Genomic DNA, 14,720 nt, shown 5'->3' with positions numbered 1-14,720 from the left:
GTTGATTCTGGACGAAAAAAGGAGGGAAAACATTGGCCAATGGGAAATTGGGTGATGTGCTTTTGCTTTCACATTACATTGGTGTATCTATTTCCCTGCCTTTATCAGTGGAAACAGGCATTTCAGGCGCAGTTGTCAGGCCTTTTTACTTACACTGAAACAAAGAGATATGCAGTCAATGCACATATACAGTAGTCTTGTCGGTAATAAAAACCTCAGGACCTCTGACAAACCAGGAGTGTCCCAGAGACAACTCTGTCCTCTAGTGGCCCAACCAGAGACCTGACTTGAACCGGACTGACCGCCATCCCAACAAAGCAAGAACATGTTGCTGTGTGTGCTGTAAAGTGGTCAGATTTAATGCATTTCCTTACAGGCAACATTGATGTTGCTCAGATTACTGCAACATGGGGTGAGCTTGCTTCCCTTTTAAAGCCTGTTATGCAACACATTTTCATATGTTAATGCACTGTTAGTTCAGAACTGTGGGCAGACGTTTTCGATGGACAAGAAAGCTCCAACCTCAGTCTTTATAATTGCTTTAATCAGTAGGAAACATATAGAGAACCCCATAGGTTATGGTGTAGTCCTTACTATTTTAAAAGTGACATTGTGCTTAAGATGAAATAAAAATCTATATATAGCAAGACACAATGTACCAAGCCTCAGTTTAAGTTGGTAGTATTAAGTTAAAGTCTTCCGTGTTTGATTTTAAAGAATTTGTCGTGAAGAACGTGGTTCTAACAGTCATAATTATTTGATGTGAAATGTCCACATCTGCTGGTTGGATTACAACTTACACTGACCGCAACTTGGTTTGATTTGGTTTTTTGTTTTGTTTTGTTTTTTTAAACTCCAGCTGTGAATGATTATTCTTTTTAAGGGTTAATAAAGGGATTCAGTTATTTCGCGTCCTTATGGTTACACAAACAACATATTTCGCTGTGACTCAAACTGTTTGACGCCCCGCCACCCCACGTGACTGTTGTTAAGGTAAGAGGTGATTCTGTCTGTTCATTCTCAGTCCGACGTTGAGCTTGAAGTCGTCAGCTGGACACGGAACCCGACGTTTAACCGATGGCGACTTATTCCACCGCCTTACCAACTTCGTGGAAGGACTGTTTTCTCATCAAGTTGATGCGCAACTTTCTGCCGGTTGGTTTCAAGCAAGAATTCAAAGAACTGTTCAGACTGGCCGCACCAGCCGTGAGTAAAATTGATAAGTTCAAACATGAAATCCTCGACTTTCCTGCTGACAGTGACACGAGTTGGAGTTGTAAAGTGCTATGGGTGCAATCAACTCGTAAATCTAAAAATACAATAGGCCAGATAAAGGAGATGGCATTTCCCTCCCCCATGCTTTTGTACTCCTTTAACATTAAAACGCTTCGAACATTTATTATAACTGACTGTCCCGAGGCGTTTGCCAACCTTTGCTTGTGTTGATGAAGATTGTGGATGATTCAGCTGTAAAATCAAGTCATAAATGATGTTAGAGGTGGTGATGTCAACTAAGTTTGGGAGTAGGGGCACCAGGGTCACCATTTGTAACCATTTGCAACGCTAAAGGTCGCCAGAGAGCCTTCTCCAGAGCCTATGTGCCTGAATGAGTCAGCAGACTGACCAACAAAGTGACATTATGGTATCTATACGATGTAGCAAATGTGCCAGTTCTTAGAAAATTGCAACAGGACAACCAATAAACTGCTCCCTATCTGCTCCTGCCACTGATAACTTGTTCGCCTCCCCACAGACTATTGGCCAGCTCATGAGTTTGTCATTGGGATTGGTCAGCACTGTGTTCTGTGGCCACCTGGGGAGGGTGGAACTGGCGTCGGTGTCTTTGGCCATATCAGTGAGTAGAACCAAGGCACCAGGGATAAGTTGGTGTTTTCTGTCAGGTTGTGTTCATGCACGTACGGGTTTTATTCTGTATTGGCAGGTAATCAATGTCACGGGTATATCGGTTGGCTTCGGTCTGTCATCGGCCTGCGACACGTTGATATCTCAGGTAGGGTTTCAAACCGAAGTCTAAAAAGCTTCCCCGGGTTTCCGAAACAAGGAACCGCTGTGGTTTCAGACGTTTGGGAGCTGTAACTTGCAGAGGGTGGGCACCATTCTGCAGCGGGGCGTGCTCATCCTCCTGCTGGCCTGTTGCCCCTGCTGGGCCATCCTCGTCAACACAGAGGTCATTCTGCTGGCGGTCAAACAAGAACCGGAGGTGGCCAGGTCAGTTGCCGCGGCAACGCGTCCTTTCTTTCATAAATGCATTTCCCCCCTGTGTTAATGATGTTCTCCTCAGGATGGCTCAGTTGTATGTGAAGATCTTCATGCCGGCGCTTCCTGTGAGTACAGTCAAATGTCTGAGTACTGATATTCCCTGTGTGGACTGTCCTACAGGTGATTTACTGCTGCTCTTTTCCCCATCTTTACTCCAGGCTACTTTCATGTATTCTTTGCAAACAAAGTACCTGCAAAACCAGGTAACTGGGACTATTAACGGGCAAATAGATCAACCAAGGAGCAAATACTCTGCTGTTGATTTTAATACCGTGCATCAGCTTCAAGAGTAACAGCGTTTCCCTTTCTCAGGGTATCATTTGGCCTGGGGTCATCACAGGACTTGTGGTGAACCTCATCAATGCTCTCCTCAACTACATTTTCATATTCCTGTTAAACATGGGCTTGGAGTGAGTATCTGCAGGTTCACTCGCAGCACGGCGGTTTGACTCACCTGGCCGATCTTTGGTAAATTGTGTTTTGCAGGGGTTCTGCCATCGCCAACGCCCTCTCCCAGGCGTCGCTGGCTATGATCCTCTATTGTTACATTATTTGGAAGGGTCTTCACAAGGCCACCTGGGCAGGTGAGCATGCAGATTCACCAGGGAATGTGGGTGATGATGATTAAAGAGTCACAAAGTCTGGATTGATTGACCCCCTCCCACCAAGGCTGGTCCAAAGCTTGCCTCCAGGACTGGGGCTCTTACGTCAACTTGGCCATCTCCAGTATGGCCATGATGTGCGTTGAGTCGTGGACCTATGAGATTGGGGGCTTTCTGGCAGGTACCTCCCTCCCCCCATGTCCTCTTTGTGTTTTTAAAAAGATGCCTGCATGAAATGACGCCTCTCTTATCACCAACAGGGATCATAAACGAGGTGGAACTTGGAGCTCAGTCGGTCATATTTCAACTAGCCAACATAGCCATCGTGGTAATTTCCCCTCGTGCGAGTTTTTCCTGTGCCACAGGCAGTAACAGGCAGGCTTTAACGCTCCAATCTCATCAGTTTCCTTTAGGTTTCAGCATTGCCGGCAACATCCGAGTGGGAAACTCATTGGGGGCCAAAAACACTGAGCAGGCCAGGCTGTCGGCGAAATCTGCCACGCTGTGTGCTGGTGGGTGCGCTTCACAATGGGCCATGGCCGTTCGTTCGTCAGTGCGGGAGCTTCATTTCTTCATTTTATTCTACTTTCTGCCTCAGTCTCAATCTCCATATGTTTGGCGACGGTCATCGGGGCCTCCAAGGACTACATCGCTTACTTGTTTACAAATGACGAGTGAGTACAGCCCCCCCGACGGTGCGCTCTGGAGGCAATTAAGGCTGAGTTTTAGCATTCTTCCTTCCCCCAGGCAAATCAGGAAAAGGGTTGCTGAGGTCGTCAGTTTTTACCCTCCCTTTATCATCTTCGATGCCATATCGGTGAGCGACCAGATAACGGCAGTTATTGTTAGAATAGTTGTTGTTTCCGTCGAGGCCAACAGCATCTCTCTGGTGCTTGTGTGGTCAGGCCACCGTTGGGGGCATCATGAGAGGAGCAGGTAAACAGAAAGTTGGAGCCATTTGCAACATTTTGGGATATTACGGACTTGGTTTACCCATGGGGACGTCACTGATGTTTGCAGCCAAGTTGGGAATCACGGGTGAGATGTTTTTTTTTAACCCTTGTGTCCCCGAGTCGACTCCCCCCACAAACGTCCTCTGCGTCTCCTCCAGGGTTGTGGATAGGTTTGCTCACCTGCATGTTCCTGCAGACTTCCTTTCTGATGTCCTATATGTTGAGGCTGAACTGGAAGAAAATTACAGAAGAGGTTAGTTTGGGAAAATTGAGAATATGTTTTTTTTTAAATGGAATTTAAAAGTAAGACACTTTCTTCCAGGCTCAGATCAGAGTGGGAAACGTCACAGAACCAAGTAAGAAAATCTGAACGACTAAAGCTGTTTCATGCTTATCAGGGGTCACTTACAAAGTACAAATGAATTATATCTTTGTTTTAAAGAAAAAAAGCTCACAATATTTATATTTTGCTTCAAAAAAGTGATGTCATCAAAAGTGGATGACTCTAAAGAGTCGCAGGATCTGGATGAGACTGAAGAAGCAGCATTGACGCCAAACCAGGAGCAGATGTCCCACAGGTCTCTGGTCCTGCGGAGGGGCCTGGTTGTGGCTTTAATGCTCTTAATCCTGGCTTTTGGGATCATTTTAAACTTGACCATAATGAAACTCATTACCTGAAGATGGAGAGTGCTTTGATGGTCTCAAATGAGGCACATCCCACCAAATCTTGGTCTCTGGCAAGATGGGAAAGAAAACCTCGTCTCCTCATCTGACAAGGACATGAGAGAGTCCACCACCACAGAATCAGCCCTGTGGTGGCCAAGTGTCATATGTCCACCCCGAGTCACTGCCATGCCACCATGGCAATTTGTGTTCCCAAATGTAACTTGTTGAATAAATGTGAAACTTAATAATAATTAAATAAAGCTGCCATGGTAGAATTGAGACATTGTAACCATCAGGCTCGGTTATTTTGCCATAAATTGTCTCTGGAATATAGAGAATATCATCAATTACATTCAAATCATGCATTATACAAGGAGCATAAACTAAACAGCCGGTTGGTTCCACTCCTGTGATTCCATACACCGACCTATAGAGAGAGCAAGACATCCGTTTATTGTCTGGAGCCTGCAGGAGGCAGGAAAGTGTGTTGATTCTGGACGAAAAAAGGAGGGAAAACTTTGGCCATTGGGAAATTGGGTGATGTGCTTTTGCTTTCACATTACATTGCTGTATCTATTTCCCTGCCTTTATCAGTGGAAACGGGCATTTCAGGCGTAGTTGTCGGGCCTTTTTACTTACACTGAAACAAAGAGATATGCAGTCAATGCACATATAGTCTTGTCGGTAATATAAAAACCTCAGGACCTCTGACAAACCAGGAGTGTCCCAGAGACAACTCTGTCCTCTAGTGGCCCAACCAGAGACCTGACTTGAACTGGACTGACCGCCATCCCCCAGACAGAGCACGACAGATCTTAAAACATCTCCAAATCCAGGTTTAAAGAGCTTGTGGCAGACAGGTTAACCCCAGGTCTGCGGGACATTTAAAATGTCACAAGGTTTTAAAGAGGGTAACAAGCAGTTGTTTGGAAATGGCATTTCAGATCACTGTGATCTTTTAGTCTAAATAAGGAGGAAGGAGGCATTTGTGTCATTACATTGGCTTTCTCTTGCTGCCATCCACACCACCACCCACTTATTACCCAATTGGAGTGCGCTGGTATCCATGCTGGTGTGCATAGGTGTCAGTTTCAGACTGAGCCCAGCTCCATGCGTGCCTACCCGCTTAAATGGTGGGTTTAAGAAGGTCCAAAGGTGCATCTGTTGTGTGCTGGGCTTAAGGGGGGTAGGAAAAGGCTGAACAAAGGCTTGTGGGGAGCAGCCTGCCACCTACCACAGACATCTACACAATTGGATGCAGGCAAAAGGCCACCGGTATCACCAAAGACACCACCCAACCACTAAGCAGAGAGGCCCAGACTTCCTTCTCCCCAGTTACTTCTTCCAGCTCATCCGGAGGGATCCCCAGGCGTTCCCAGGCCAGTCGAGAGACATCGTCTCTGCAATGTGTCCTGGGTCTTCCCGGGGGCCTCCTAACGGAGGGACATGCCCTGAACACCTCACCAGGGAGGTGTACAGGGGGCATCCTAACTAGATGCCCAAGCCACCTCATCTGGCTCCTCTCAATGCGGAGGAGCACCGGCTCTACTCCGAGCTTCTCCCAGATGGCAGAGTTTCTCACCCTATCTCTAAGGGAGAGCCCAGCCACCCTACGGAGGAAGCTCATTTCAGGCGCTTGTACCTGTGATCTTGTTCATTCGGTCATTACCCAAAGCTCATGACCATAGGTGAGGGCAGTAATGAAGATCGACCGGTAAATCGAGAGCTTCACCTTTTGGCTCAGCTCTCTCTTCACCACAACAGACTGGTGCAGAGTCCGCATTACTGCGGACGCCGCAGCAATCCGCCTGTCGATCTCCTGCTCCATTCTCCCCTCACTTGTGAACAAGACCCCGAGGTACTTGAACTCCTCCACTTGGGGCAGGATATCCTCCTTGACCCGGAGAAGGCACGCCACCTTTTTCCAGTTGAGTACCATGGCCTCAGATTTGGAGGTGCTGATTCTCCTCCCAGCTGCTTTACATGCGGCGGCGAACCGATCCAGTGATCGTTGGAGGTCACAGGCTGATGACGCCAACAGGACCACATCATCTGCAAAGAGCAGAGACTCGATCCTGAGGTCACCAAACCAGACCCCCTCAACACCATGACTGCACCTAGAAATTCTGTCCATAAAAGTTATGAACAGAATTGGTGACAAAGGGCAGCCCTGGCGGAGACCAACCCTCACTGGAAACGAGTTCGACTTACTGCCAGTAATGTGGCCAAAATTCTGACACCGATCGTACAGGGAGTGGACGACCCATATCAGGGGGCCCGGCACCCCATTCTCCCCCCATAGGACCCCCCGAGGGACACGGTCGAATGCCTTCTCCAAGTCCACAAAACACATGTGGACTGGTTGGGCAAACTCACATGCACCCTCAAAGACCCTGCTGAGGGTGTAGAGCTGGTCCACCGTTCCACGCCCAGGATGAAAACCACATTGCTCCTCCTGAATCCGAGGTTCAACTATCCGGCGGAACCTCCTCTCCAGTACCCCTGAATAGACCTTACCAGGGAGGCTGAGAAGTGTGTGATCCCCCTATAGTTGGAACACACCTTCCGGTCCCCCTTCTTAAAAAGAGGGACTACCACCCCGGTCTGCCAATCCAGCGGCACCGCCCCCAATGTCCACGCAATGTTGCAGAGTCGAGTCAACCACAACAGCCCTACAACATCCAGAGCCTTAAGGTACTCCGGGCGGATCTCATCCACCCCCGGGGCCTTGCCAACGAGGAGTTTTTTGACTACCTCGGCAACTTCAGCCCCGGAGATACGAGAGCCTGTTCCCAGGTCCCCAGGCCCTTCTTCCTCACTGGAAGGCGCGTTGGTGGGATTAAGGAGGTCCTCGAAGTATTCCTTCCACCGATCCACAACATCCCAAGTTGAGGTCAGCAGCACACCATCGCAACTATACACAGTGTTGACAGTGCACAGCTTCCCCTTCCTCAGACGCTGGATGGTGGTCCATAACCTTTTCGAAGCCATCCGGAAGTCGTTCTCCATGGCCTCACCGAACTCTTCCCATGCCCGGGTCTTTGCCTCGGTAACCGCTGTAGCTGAACTCCGCTTGGCCTGCCGGTACCTATCTACTGCCTCAGGAGTCCCACAGGTCAGTAAGGCCCGATACGACTCCTTCTTCAGCCTGACGGCATCCTTCACCGCTGGTGTCCACCAGCAGGTTCGGGCATTGCCGCCACGACAGGCACCAACCACCTTGCGGCCACAGCACCGGTCAGCTTCTTCAACAATGGAGGCACGGAACATGGTCCACTCGGACTCAATGTCCCCCACCTCCCCCGGGACACGGTCAAAGCTCTCCTGGAGGTGTGAGTTGAAGCTCCATCTGACAGGAGACTCTGCCAGGTGTTCCCAGCAGACCCTCACAACACGTTTGGGTCTGCCCGGCATCCTTCCCCACCATCGGAGAAAACTCACCACCAGGTGGTGATCAGTTGACAGCTCTGCCCCTCTCTTCACCCGGGTGTCCAGAACATGCGGTCGCAAATCCGATGACACGACCACAAAGTCGATCATCGATCTGCAACCTAAGCGTCCTGGTGCCAAGTGCACATGTGGACGCCTTTATGCCCGAACAAGGTGTTTGTTATGGACAATCTGAGACGAGCACAGAAGTCCAATAACAAAACACCACTCGGGTTCAGATCAGGGGGGCCGTTCTTCCCAATCACACCTCTCCAGGTCACACTGTCATTGTCAACGTGAGCATTGAAGTCACCCAGGAGGACGAGGGAGCCCCCAGAAGGAGCACTCTCCAGCACTCCCTCTAAGGACTCCAAAAAGGGTGATGTTTGGGCCATAAGCACAAACAACAGTCAGGATCCGTCCCCCCATTCGAAGGCAAAGGGAGGCTACCCTCTCATCCACCGGGGTAAACTCCAATATACAGGCACTGAGCTGGGAAGCAACGAGAATTGCCACCCCTGCCCGTCGCCTCACCATCGGCAACTCCAGAGTGGTAGAGAGTCCAACCCCTCCCGAGAAGACTGGTTCCAGAGCCCTTGCTATGCGTTGAGGTGAGGCCGACTATATCTAGTCGGAACACCTCAACCTCACGCATCAGCTCAGGCTCCTTTCCCATCAGAGAGGTGACATTCCATGTCCCTAGAACCAGTTTCTGCAGCCGGGGATCAGACCGCCAAGGTCCCTGCCTTCGGCCGCTACCCAACACACAATGCACCCGCCTCCCTTGGCCCCTCCTGCAGGTGGTGAGCCCACAGGAAGAGCGTCCCATGTTGCCTCTTCGGACTCCATGGGCAGAGGTCCGGCCACCAGGTGCTCGCCAACGTGCCCCGCCCCGAGGCCTGGCTCCAGGAGGGGGCCCCGGTGACCTGCATCCAGGCAAGGGAAACTTGGAACCAATATTGCTTCTCGTCATTAGGGGGTCCTGGGCTACGCTTTGTCTGGTCCCTCACCTAGGACCGGTTTGCCATGGGTGGCCCTACCACAGGCATAAAGCCCCAGACAACGGAGCTCCTAGGATCATTGGGACACGCAAACCCCTCCACCACGATAAGATGGTAGCCCAGGAGGGGTTAACACGGTAGTATTAAGTTAAAGCCCCCCGTGTTTGATTTTAAAGAATTTGTCGCGAAGAACGTGGTTCTAAAGACATTGATAATTATTTAATGCGAATTGTCCCCATCTGCTGGTTGGATGACAACTTACATTGACCGCAATTTGGGAGAAAAGAACGAATTGAGTGTGACAAAAGCTCCAGCTGTGAATGACGCCCCGCCGCTACACGTGACTCTTTTAAAGGTAAGAGGTGATTCCGTCTGTTCATTCTCAGTCCGAGGTTGAGCTTGAAGTTGCTAGCTGGACACGGAACCCGACGTTTAACCGATGACGACTTATTCCGCCGCCTTACCTCCTTTGTGGAAGGACTGTTTTCTCATAAAGCTGATGCGCAACTTTCTGCCGGTTGGTTTCAAGCAAGAATTCAAAGAACTGTTCAGACTGGCCGCACCAGCCGTGAGTAAGATTGATAAATTCAAACATGAAATCCTCGACTTTCCTGCTGACAGTGACACGAGTTGAAGGTGTAATCAGTGACGTGCGGTGAGGTTCATGGCTGGTGAGGCAAGAGTCCTCAAGAGTCAGATTTACGATTGTAAGAATTGAAATAAGCATCTTATTTCACCATTTTTCCAACAGCATAAAACTACTGATACTGCTTCATATCTCATCAGCATTCTTTCAATTACACTCACAAACCAACACAACAAACACACAGGAACATATTTGTCCAATAAATAACTTTATTTTATAGCTATGAATAGAGCACCCATCTTGTGTTTCAAGAAATTCATATATACTGTAAACAAATTAAAGTGCAGAGATGTGTGCCGCACAAATTTAATTTTGACCAACAGTAAAAAATTCTGTTATTTTTCAAACTTTAAATTCTGGTGCTTCAAGCTTGCGTACGCACCCTTGAGTTGAGGCAGAGTGCTGCCTGAATCACCTGCTGACTTCTCTGCACTTTATTATGCGATCAGCAGGAATAGTTCTCTCACACATGCATAAGAGACTCCAGAAAGTCATGGTGTATAACAACTATTTCTGTAAAGTTCACATTAGCGATATGCTCAGGAACAAAAACTGGCACACATCATGCAACCCAGTTCGGATTGGATCATGCAGTCAGATGTGAGGCACAATTCGCCCCTGCCTCACCCGGGGTTTCTGCCCTGGATTTGATCGGAAAAACTCAAATTCGGCATTTTTTACTCAATAAAATGGCGCAAATGTGTAGTCATACTCCAAATGCATTTTCAATACATATCAGAGGGAAATATTAATATTTATTCATGTACACTTAATTTTTTCTTTTTTTGGTCAGACCGCAAGTCACTGAGGTGTAATGTGCTATGGGTATGATCAACTCGTAAATCTAAAAACACAACACACCAGATAAAGGAGATGGCATTTCCCTCCCCCATGCTTTGGTACATATTTGTACTACTTTAACATTAAAACGCACTGAACAGTTATAACTGACTGTCCCGAGGCGTTTGCCTACCTTTGCTTGTGTTGATAAAGATTGTGGTGGATTCAGCTGTAAAATCAAAAGTCATAAATGATGTTAGAGGTGGTGATGTCAACTTAGTTTGGGAGTAGGGGCACCACGGTCACCATTGGTAACCATTGGCAACGCTAAAGGTCGCCAGAGAGCCTTCTCCACAGCCTATGTGCCTGAATGAGTCAGCAGACTGACCAACAAAGTGACATTATGGTATCAATACGATGTAGCAAATGTGCCAGTTCTTAGAAAATTGCAGCAGGACAACCAATAAACTGCTCCCTATCTGCTCCTGCCACTGATAACTTGTTTACCTCCCCACAGACTATTGGCCAGCTCATGAGTTTGTCATTGGGATTGGTCAGCACTGTGTTCTGTGGCCACCTGGGGAGGGTGGAACTGGCGTCGGTGTCTTTGGCCATATCAGTGAGTAGAATCAAGACACCAGGGATAAGTTGGTGTTTTCTGTCAGGTTGTGTTTATGCACGTACGGGTTGTATTCTGTATTGGCAGGTAATCAGCGTCACAGGTATATCGGTTGGCTTCGGTCTGTCGTCGGCCTGCGACACGCTGATATCTCAGGTAGGGTTTCAAACCGAAGTCTAAAAAGCTTCCCCGGGTTTCTGAAACAATGGAACCGCTGTGGTTTCAGACGTTCGGGAGCTGTAACTTGCAGAGGGTGGGCACCATTCTGCAGCGGGGCGTGCTCATCCTCCTGCTGGCCTGTTGCCCCTGCTGGGCCATCCTCGTCAACACAGAGGTCATTCTGCTGGCGGTCAAACAAGAACCGGAGGTGGCCAGGTCAGTTGCCACGGCAACGCGTCCTTTCTTTCTTAAATGCATTTCCCCCCTGTGTTGATGATGTTCTCCTCAGGATGGCTCAGTTGTACGTGAAGATCTTCATGCCGGCGCTTCCTGTGAGTACAGTCAAATGTCTGAGTACTGATATTCCCTGTGTGGACTGTCCTACAGGTGCTTTACTGCTGCTTTTTTCCCCATCTTTACTCCAGGCTACTTTCATGTATTCTTTGCAAACAAAGTACCTGCAAAACCAGGTAACTGGGACCATTAACGGGCAAATAGATCAACCAAGGAGTAAATACTCTGCTGTTGATTTTAATACCGTGCATCAACTTCAAGAGTAACAGCGTTTCCCTTTCTCAGGGCATCATTTGGCCTGAGGTCATCACAGGACTTGTGGTCAACCTCATCAATGCTCTCCTCAACTACATTTTCATATTCCTGTTAAACATGGGCTTGGCGTGAGTATCTGCAGGTTCACTCGCAGCACCGCGGTTCGACTCACCTGGCCGATCTTTGGTAAATTCTGTTTTGCAGGGGTTCTGCCATCGCCAACGCCCTCTCCCAGGCCTCGCTGGCGACGATCCTCTTTTGTTACATTATTTGGAAGGGTCTTCACAAGGCCACCTGGGCAGGTGAGCATGCAGATTCACCAGGGAATGTGGGTGATGATGAGTCAAAAAGTCTGGATTGATTGACCCCCTCCCACCAAGGCTGGTCCAAAGCTTGCCTCCAGGACTGGGGCTCCTACGTCAACTTGGCCATCCCTAGTATGGCCATGATGTGCATCGAGATGTGGACTTATGAGATTGGGGGCTTTCTGGCAGGTACCCTCCTCCCCCCATGTCCTCTTTGTGTTTTTAAAAAGATGCCTGCCTGAAATGACACCTCTCTTATCACCAACAGGGCTCATAAATGAGGTGGAACTTGGAGCTCAGTCGGTCATATTTCAACTAGCCAACATAGCCGTCATGGTAATTTTCCCTCGTGCGAGTTTTTCCTGCGCCACAGGCAGTAACAGGCAGACTTTAACGCTCCAATCTCATCAGTTTCCTTTAGGTTTCAGCATTGCCGGCAACATCCGAGTGGGAAACTCATTGGGGTCCAAAAACACCGAGCAGGCCAGGCTGTCGGCAAAATCTGCCACGCTGTGTGCTGGTGGGTGCGCTTCACAATGGGCCATGGCCGTTCGTTCGTCAGTGCGGGAGCTTCATTTCTTCATTTTATTCTACTTTCTGCCTCAGTCTCAATCTCCATATGTTTGGCGACAGTCATCGGGGCCTCCAAGGACTACATCGCTTACTTGTTTACAAATGACGAGTGAGTACAGCCCCCCCGACGGTGCGCTCTGGAGATGATTAAAGCTGAGTTTTAGCATTCTTCCTCCCCCCAGGCAAATCAGGAAAAGGGTTGCTGAGGTCGTCGGTTTTTACCCTCCCTTTATCATCTTTGATGCCATATCGGTGAGCAACCAGATAACTGCAGTTATTGTTAGAATATTTGTTGTTTCCGTCGAGGCCAACAGCATCTCTCTGATGCTTGTGTGGCCAGGCCACCGTTGGGGGCATCATGAGAGGAGCAGGTAAACAGAAAGTTGGAGCCATTTGCAACATTTTGGGATTTTACGGACTTGGTTTACCCATGGGGACGTCACTGATGTTTGCAGCCAAGTTGGGAATCACGGGTGAGATGGTTTTTTTAACCCTTGTGTCCCCGACTCGACTCCCCCCACAAACGTCCTCTGCGTCTCCTCCAGGGTTGTGGATAGGTTTGCTCACCTGCATGTTCCTGCAGACTTCCTTTCTGATGTCCTACCTGTTGAGGCTGAACTGGAAGAAAATTACAGAAGAGGTTAGTTTGGGAAAATTGAGAATATGTTTTTTAAAAAATAGAATTTAAAAGTAAGACACGTTCTTCCAGGCTCAGATCAGAGTGGGAAACGTCACAGAACCAAGTAAGAAAATCTGAACGACTAAAGCTGTTTCATGCTTATCAGGGGTCATTTACAAAGTACAAATTAATTATATCTTTGTTTTAAAGAAAAAAAGCTCACAATATTTATAATTTTGCTTCAAAAAAGTGATGTCATCCAAAGTGGATGACTCTGAAGACTCGCAGGATCTGGATGAGACTGAAGAAGCAGCATTGATGCCAAACCGGGAGCAGATGTCCCACAGGTCTCTTGTCCTGCGGAGGGGCCTGGTTCTGGCTTTAATGCTCTTAATCCTGGCTTTTGGGATCGTTTTAAACCTGACCATAATGAAACTCATTACCTGAAGATGGAGAGTGCTTTGATGGTCTCGAATGAGGCACATCCCACCAAATCTTGGTCTCTGGCAAGATGAGAAAATAACAAAAACTCATCTCCTCATCTGACAAGGACATAAGAGAGTCCACCACCACAGAATCAGCCCTGTAGTGGCCAAGTGTCATCTGTCCACCCCTAGTCACTGCAATGCCATCATGGCGATTTGTCTTCCCGGCAATTTGTGTTCCCGAATGTAACTCGTTGAATGAATGTGAAACTTAATAATAATTGAATAAAGCTGCCATGGGGAATTGAGACATTGTAACCATCAGGCTCAGTTATTTTGCTCTCTGGAATATAGAGAATATCATCAATTACATTCAAATCATGCATTATACAAGGAGCATAAACAAAACAGCCGGTTGGTTCCACTCCTGTGATTCCCCACACCAACCTATAGAGAGAGCAAGACATCCGTTTATTGTCTGGAGCCTGCAGGAGGCAGGAAATTGTGTTGATTCTGGACGAAAAAAGGAGGGAAAACTTTGGCCATTGGTTAATTAGGTTATGTGCTTTTGCTTTCACATTACATTGCTGTATCTATTTCCCTGCCTTTATCAGTGGAAACAGGCATTTCAGGCATAGTTGTCGGGCCTTTTTACTTACACTGAAACAAAGAGATATGCAGTCAATGCACATATAGTCTTGTCGGTAATATAAAAACCTCAGGACCTCTGACAAACCAGGCCCTTCCCAGAGACAACTCTGTCCTCTAGTGGCCCAACCAGAGACCTGACTTGAACCGGACTGACCGCCATCCCCCAGACAGAGCACGACAGATCTTAAAACATCTCCAAATCCAGGTTTAAAGAGCTTGTGGTAGACAGGTTAACTCCAGGTCTGTGGGACAATTAAAATGTCAGAAGGTTTTAAAGAGGGTAACAAGCAGTTGTTTGGAAATGGCATTTCAGATCACTGTGATCTTTTAGTCTAAATAAGGAGGAAGGAGGCATTTGTGTCAGTTTCAGACTGAGCCCAGCTGCCTCCTCCTGCAAATGCCTGCACAGGACCTCAGCTGAACTCAGGGGATTGTAAAGCTCGTCATTGTCAAGTAGGCAAGA

The 14,720-nt window shown here is 48.1% G+C and overlaps 2 protein-coding genes across 9 annotated transcripts; both read left to right on the top strand.

Annotated features, from left to right (window-relative positions):
- The first annotated feature begins 1,002 nt into the window (after nucleotides 1-1,002).
- Nucleotides 1,003-4,780, top strand: LOC130534535 (multidrug and toxin extrusion protein 1-like). Of its 2 annotated transcripts, XM_057048720.1 has the most exons (17): nucleotides 1,006-1,206; nucleotides 1,754-1,855; nucleotides 1,943-2,011; nucleotides 2,081-2,229; nucleotides 2,303-2,345; nucleotides 2,439-2,483; nucleotides 2,593-2,690; nucleotides 2,767-2,864; nucleotides 2,950-3,063; nucleotides 3,143-3,210; nucleotides 3,286-3,394; nucleotides 3,481-3,556; nucleotides 3,630-3,699; nucleotides 3,788-3,920; nucleotides 3,994-4,088; nucleotides 4,158-4,191; nucleotides 4,317-4,780. In XM_057048720.1, the coding sequence occupies exons 1-17, from the start codon at nucleotides 1,078-1,080 to the stop codon at nucleotides 4,511-4,513; spliced, it is 1,629 nt and encodes a 542-aa protein (XP_056904700.1). In that variant the 5' UTR covers nucleotides 1,006-1,077; the 3' UTR covers nucleotides 4,514-4,780. The 2 variants fall into 2 exon arrangements, with proteins under 2 accessions (XP_056904698.1, XP_056904700.1); XM_057048718.1 differs by having other exon boundaries at nucleotides 1,003-1,206; nucleotides 3,143-3,394.
- Nucleotides 4,781-7,104: 2,324 nt separating this feature from the next.
- LOC130534537 (multidrug and toxin extrusion protein 1-like) lies at nucleotides 7,105-13,924 on the top strand. 7 transcript variants are annotated; one of them, XM_057048726.1, is made up of 17 exons: nucleotides 9,300-9,499; nucleotides 10,875-10,976; nucleotides 11,064-11,132; nucleotides 11,203-11,351; nucleotides 11,425-11,467; nucleotides 11,561-11,605; nucleotides 11,715-11,812; nucleotides 11,889-11,986; nucleotides 12,065-12,178; nucleotides 12,258-12,325; nucleotides 12,401-12,509; nucleotides 12,596-12,671; nucleotides 12,745-12,814; nucleotides 12,903-13,035; nucleotides 13,108-13,202; nucleotides 13,272-13,305; nucleotides 13,447-13,924. In XM_057048726.1, the coding sequence occupies exons 1-17, from the start codon at nucleotides 9,371-9,373 to the stop codon at nucleotides 13,626-13,628; spliced, it is 1,614 nt and encodes a 537-aa protein (XP_056904706.1). In that variant the 5' UTR covers nucleotides 9,300-9,370; the 3' UTR covers nucleotides 13,629-13,924. The 7 variants fall into 7 exon arrangements, with proteins under 7 accessions (XP_056904703.1, XP_056904702.1, XP_056904706.1 ...); XM_057048725.1 differs by having other exon boundaries at nucleotides 9,303-9,499; nucleotides 13,432-13,924; XM_057048728.1 differs by adding an exon at nucleotides 9,656-10,476 and having other exon boundaries at nucleotides 9,307-9,591; nucleotides 12,258-12,509; nucleotides 13,432-13,924.
- Nucleotides 13,925-14,720: the final 796 nt, after the last annotated feature.

Source organism: Takifugu flavidus, chromosome 12 (assembly GCF_003711565.1).
Source record: "Takifugu flavidus isolate HTHZ2018 chromosome 12, ASM371156v2, whole genome shotgun sequence".
Taxonomy (NCBI): Eukaryota; Metazoa; Chordata; class Actinopteri; order Tetraodontiformes; family Tetraodontidae; genus Takifugu; species Takifugu flavidus.
The sequence above is the reverse complement of the archived record's forward strand: the minus strand, read 5'-3'. Positions and strand labels throughout refer to the sequence as shown.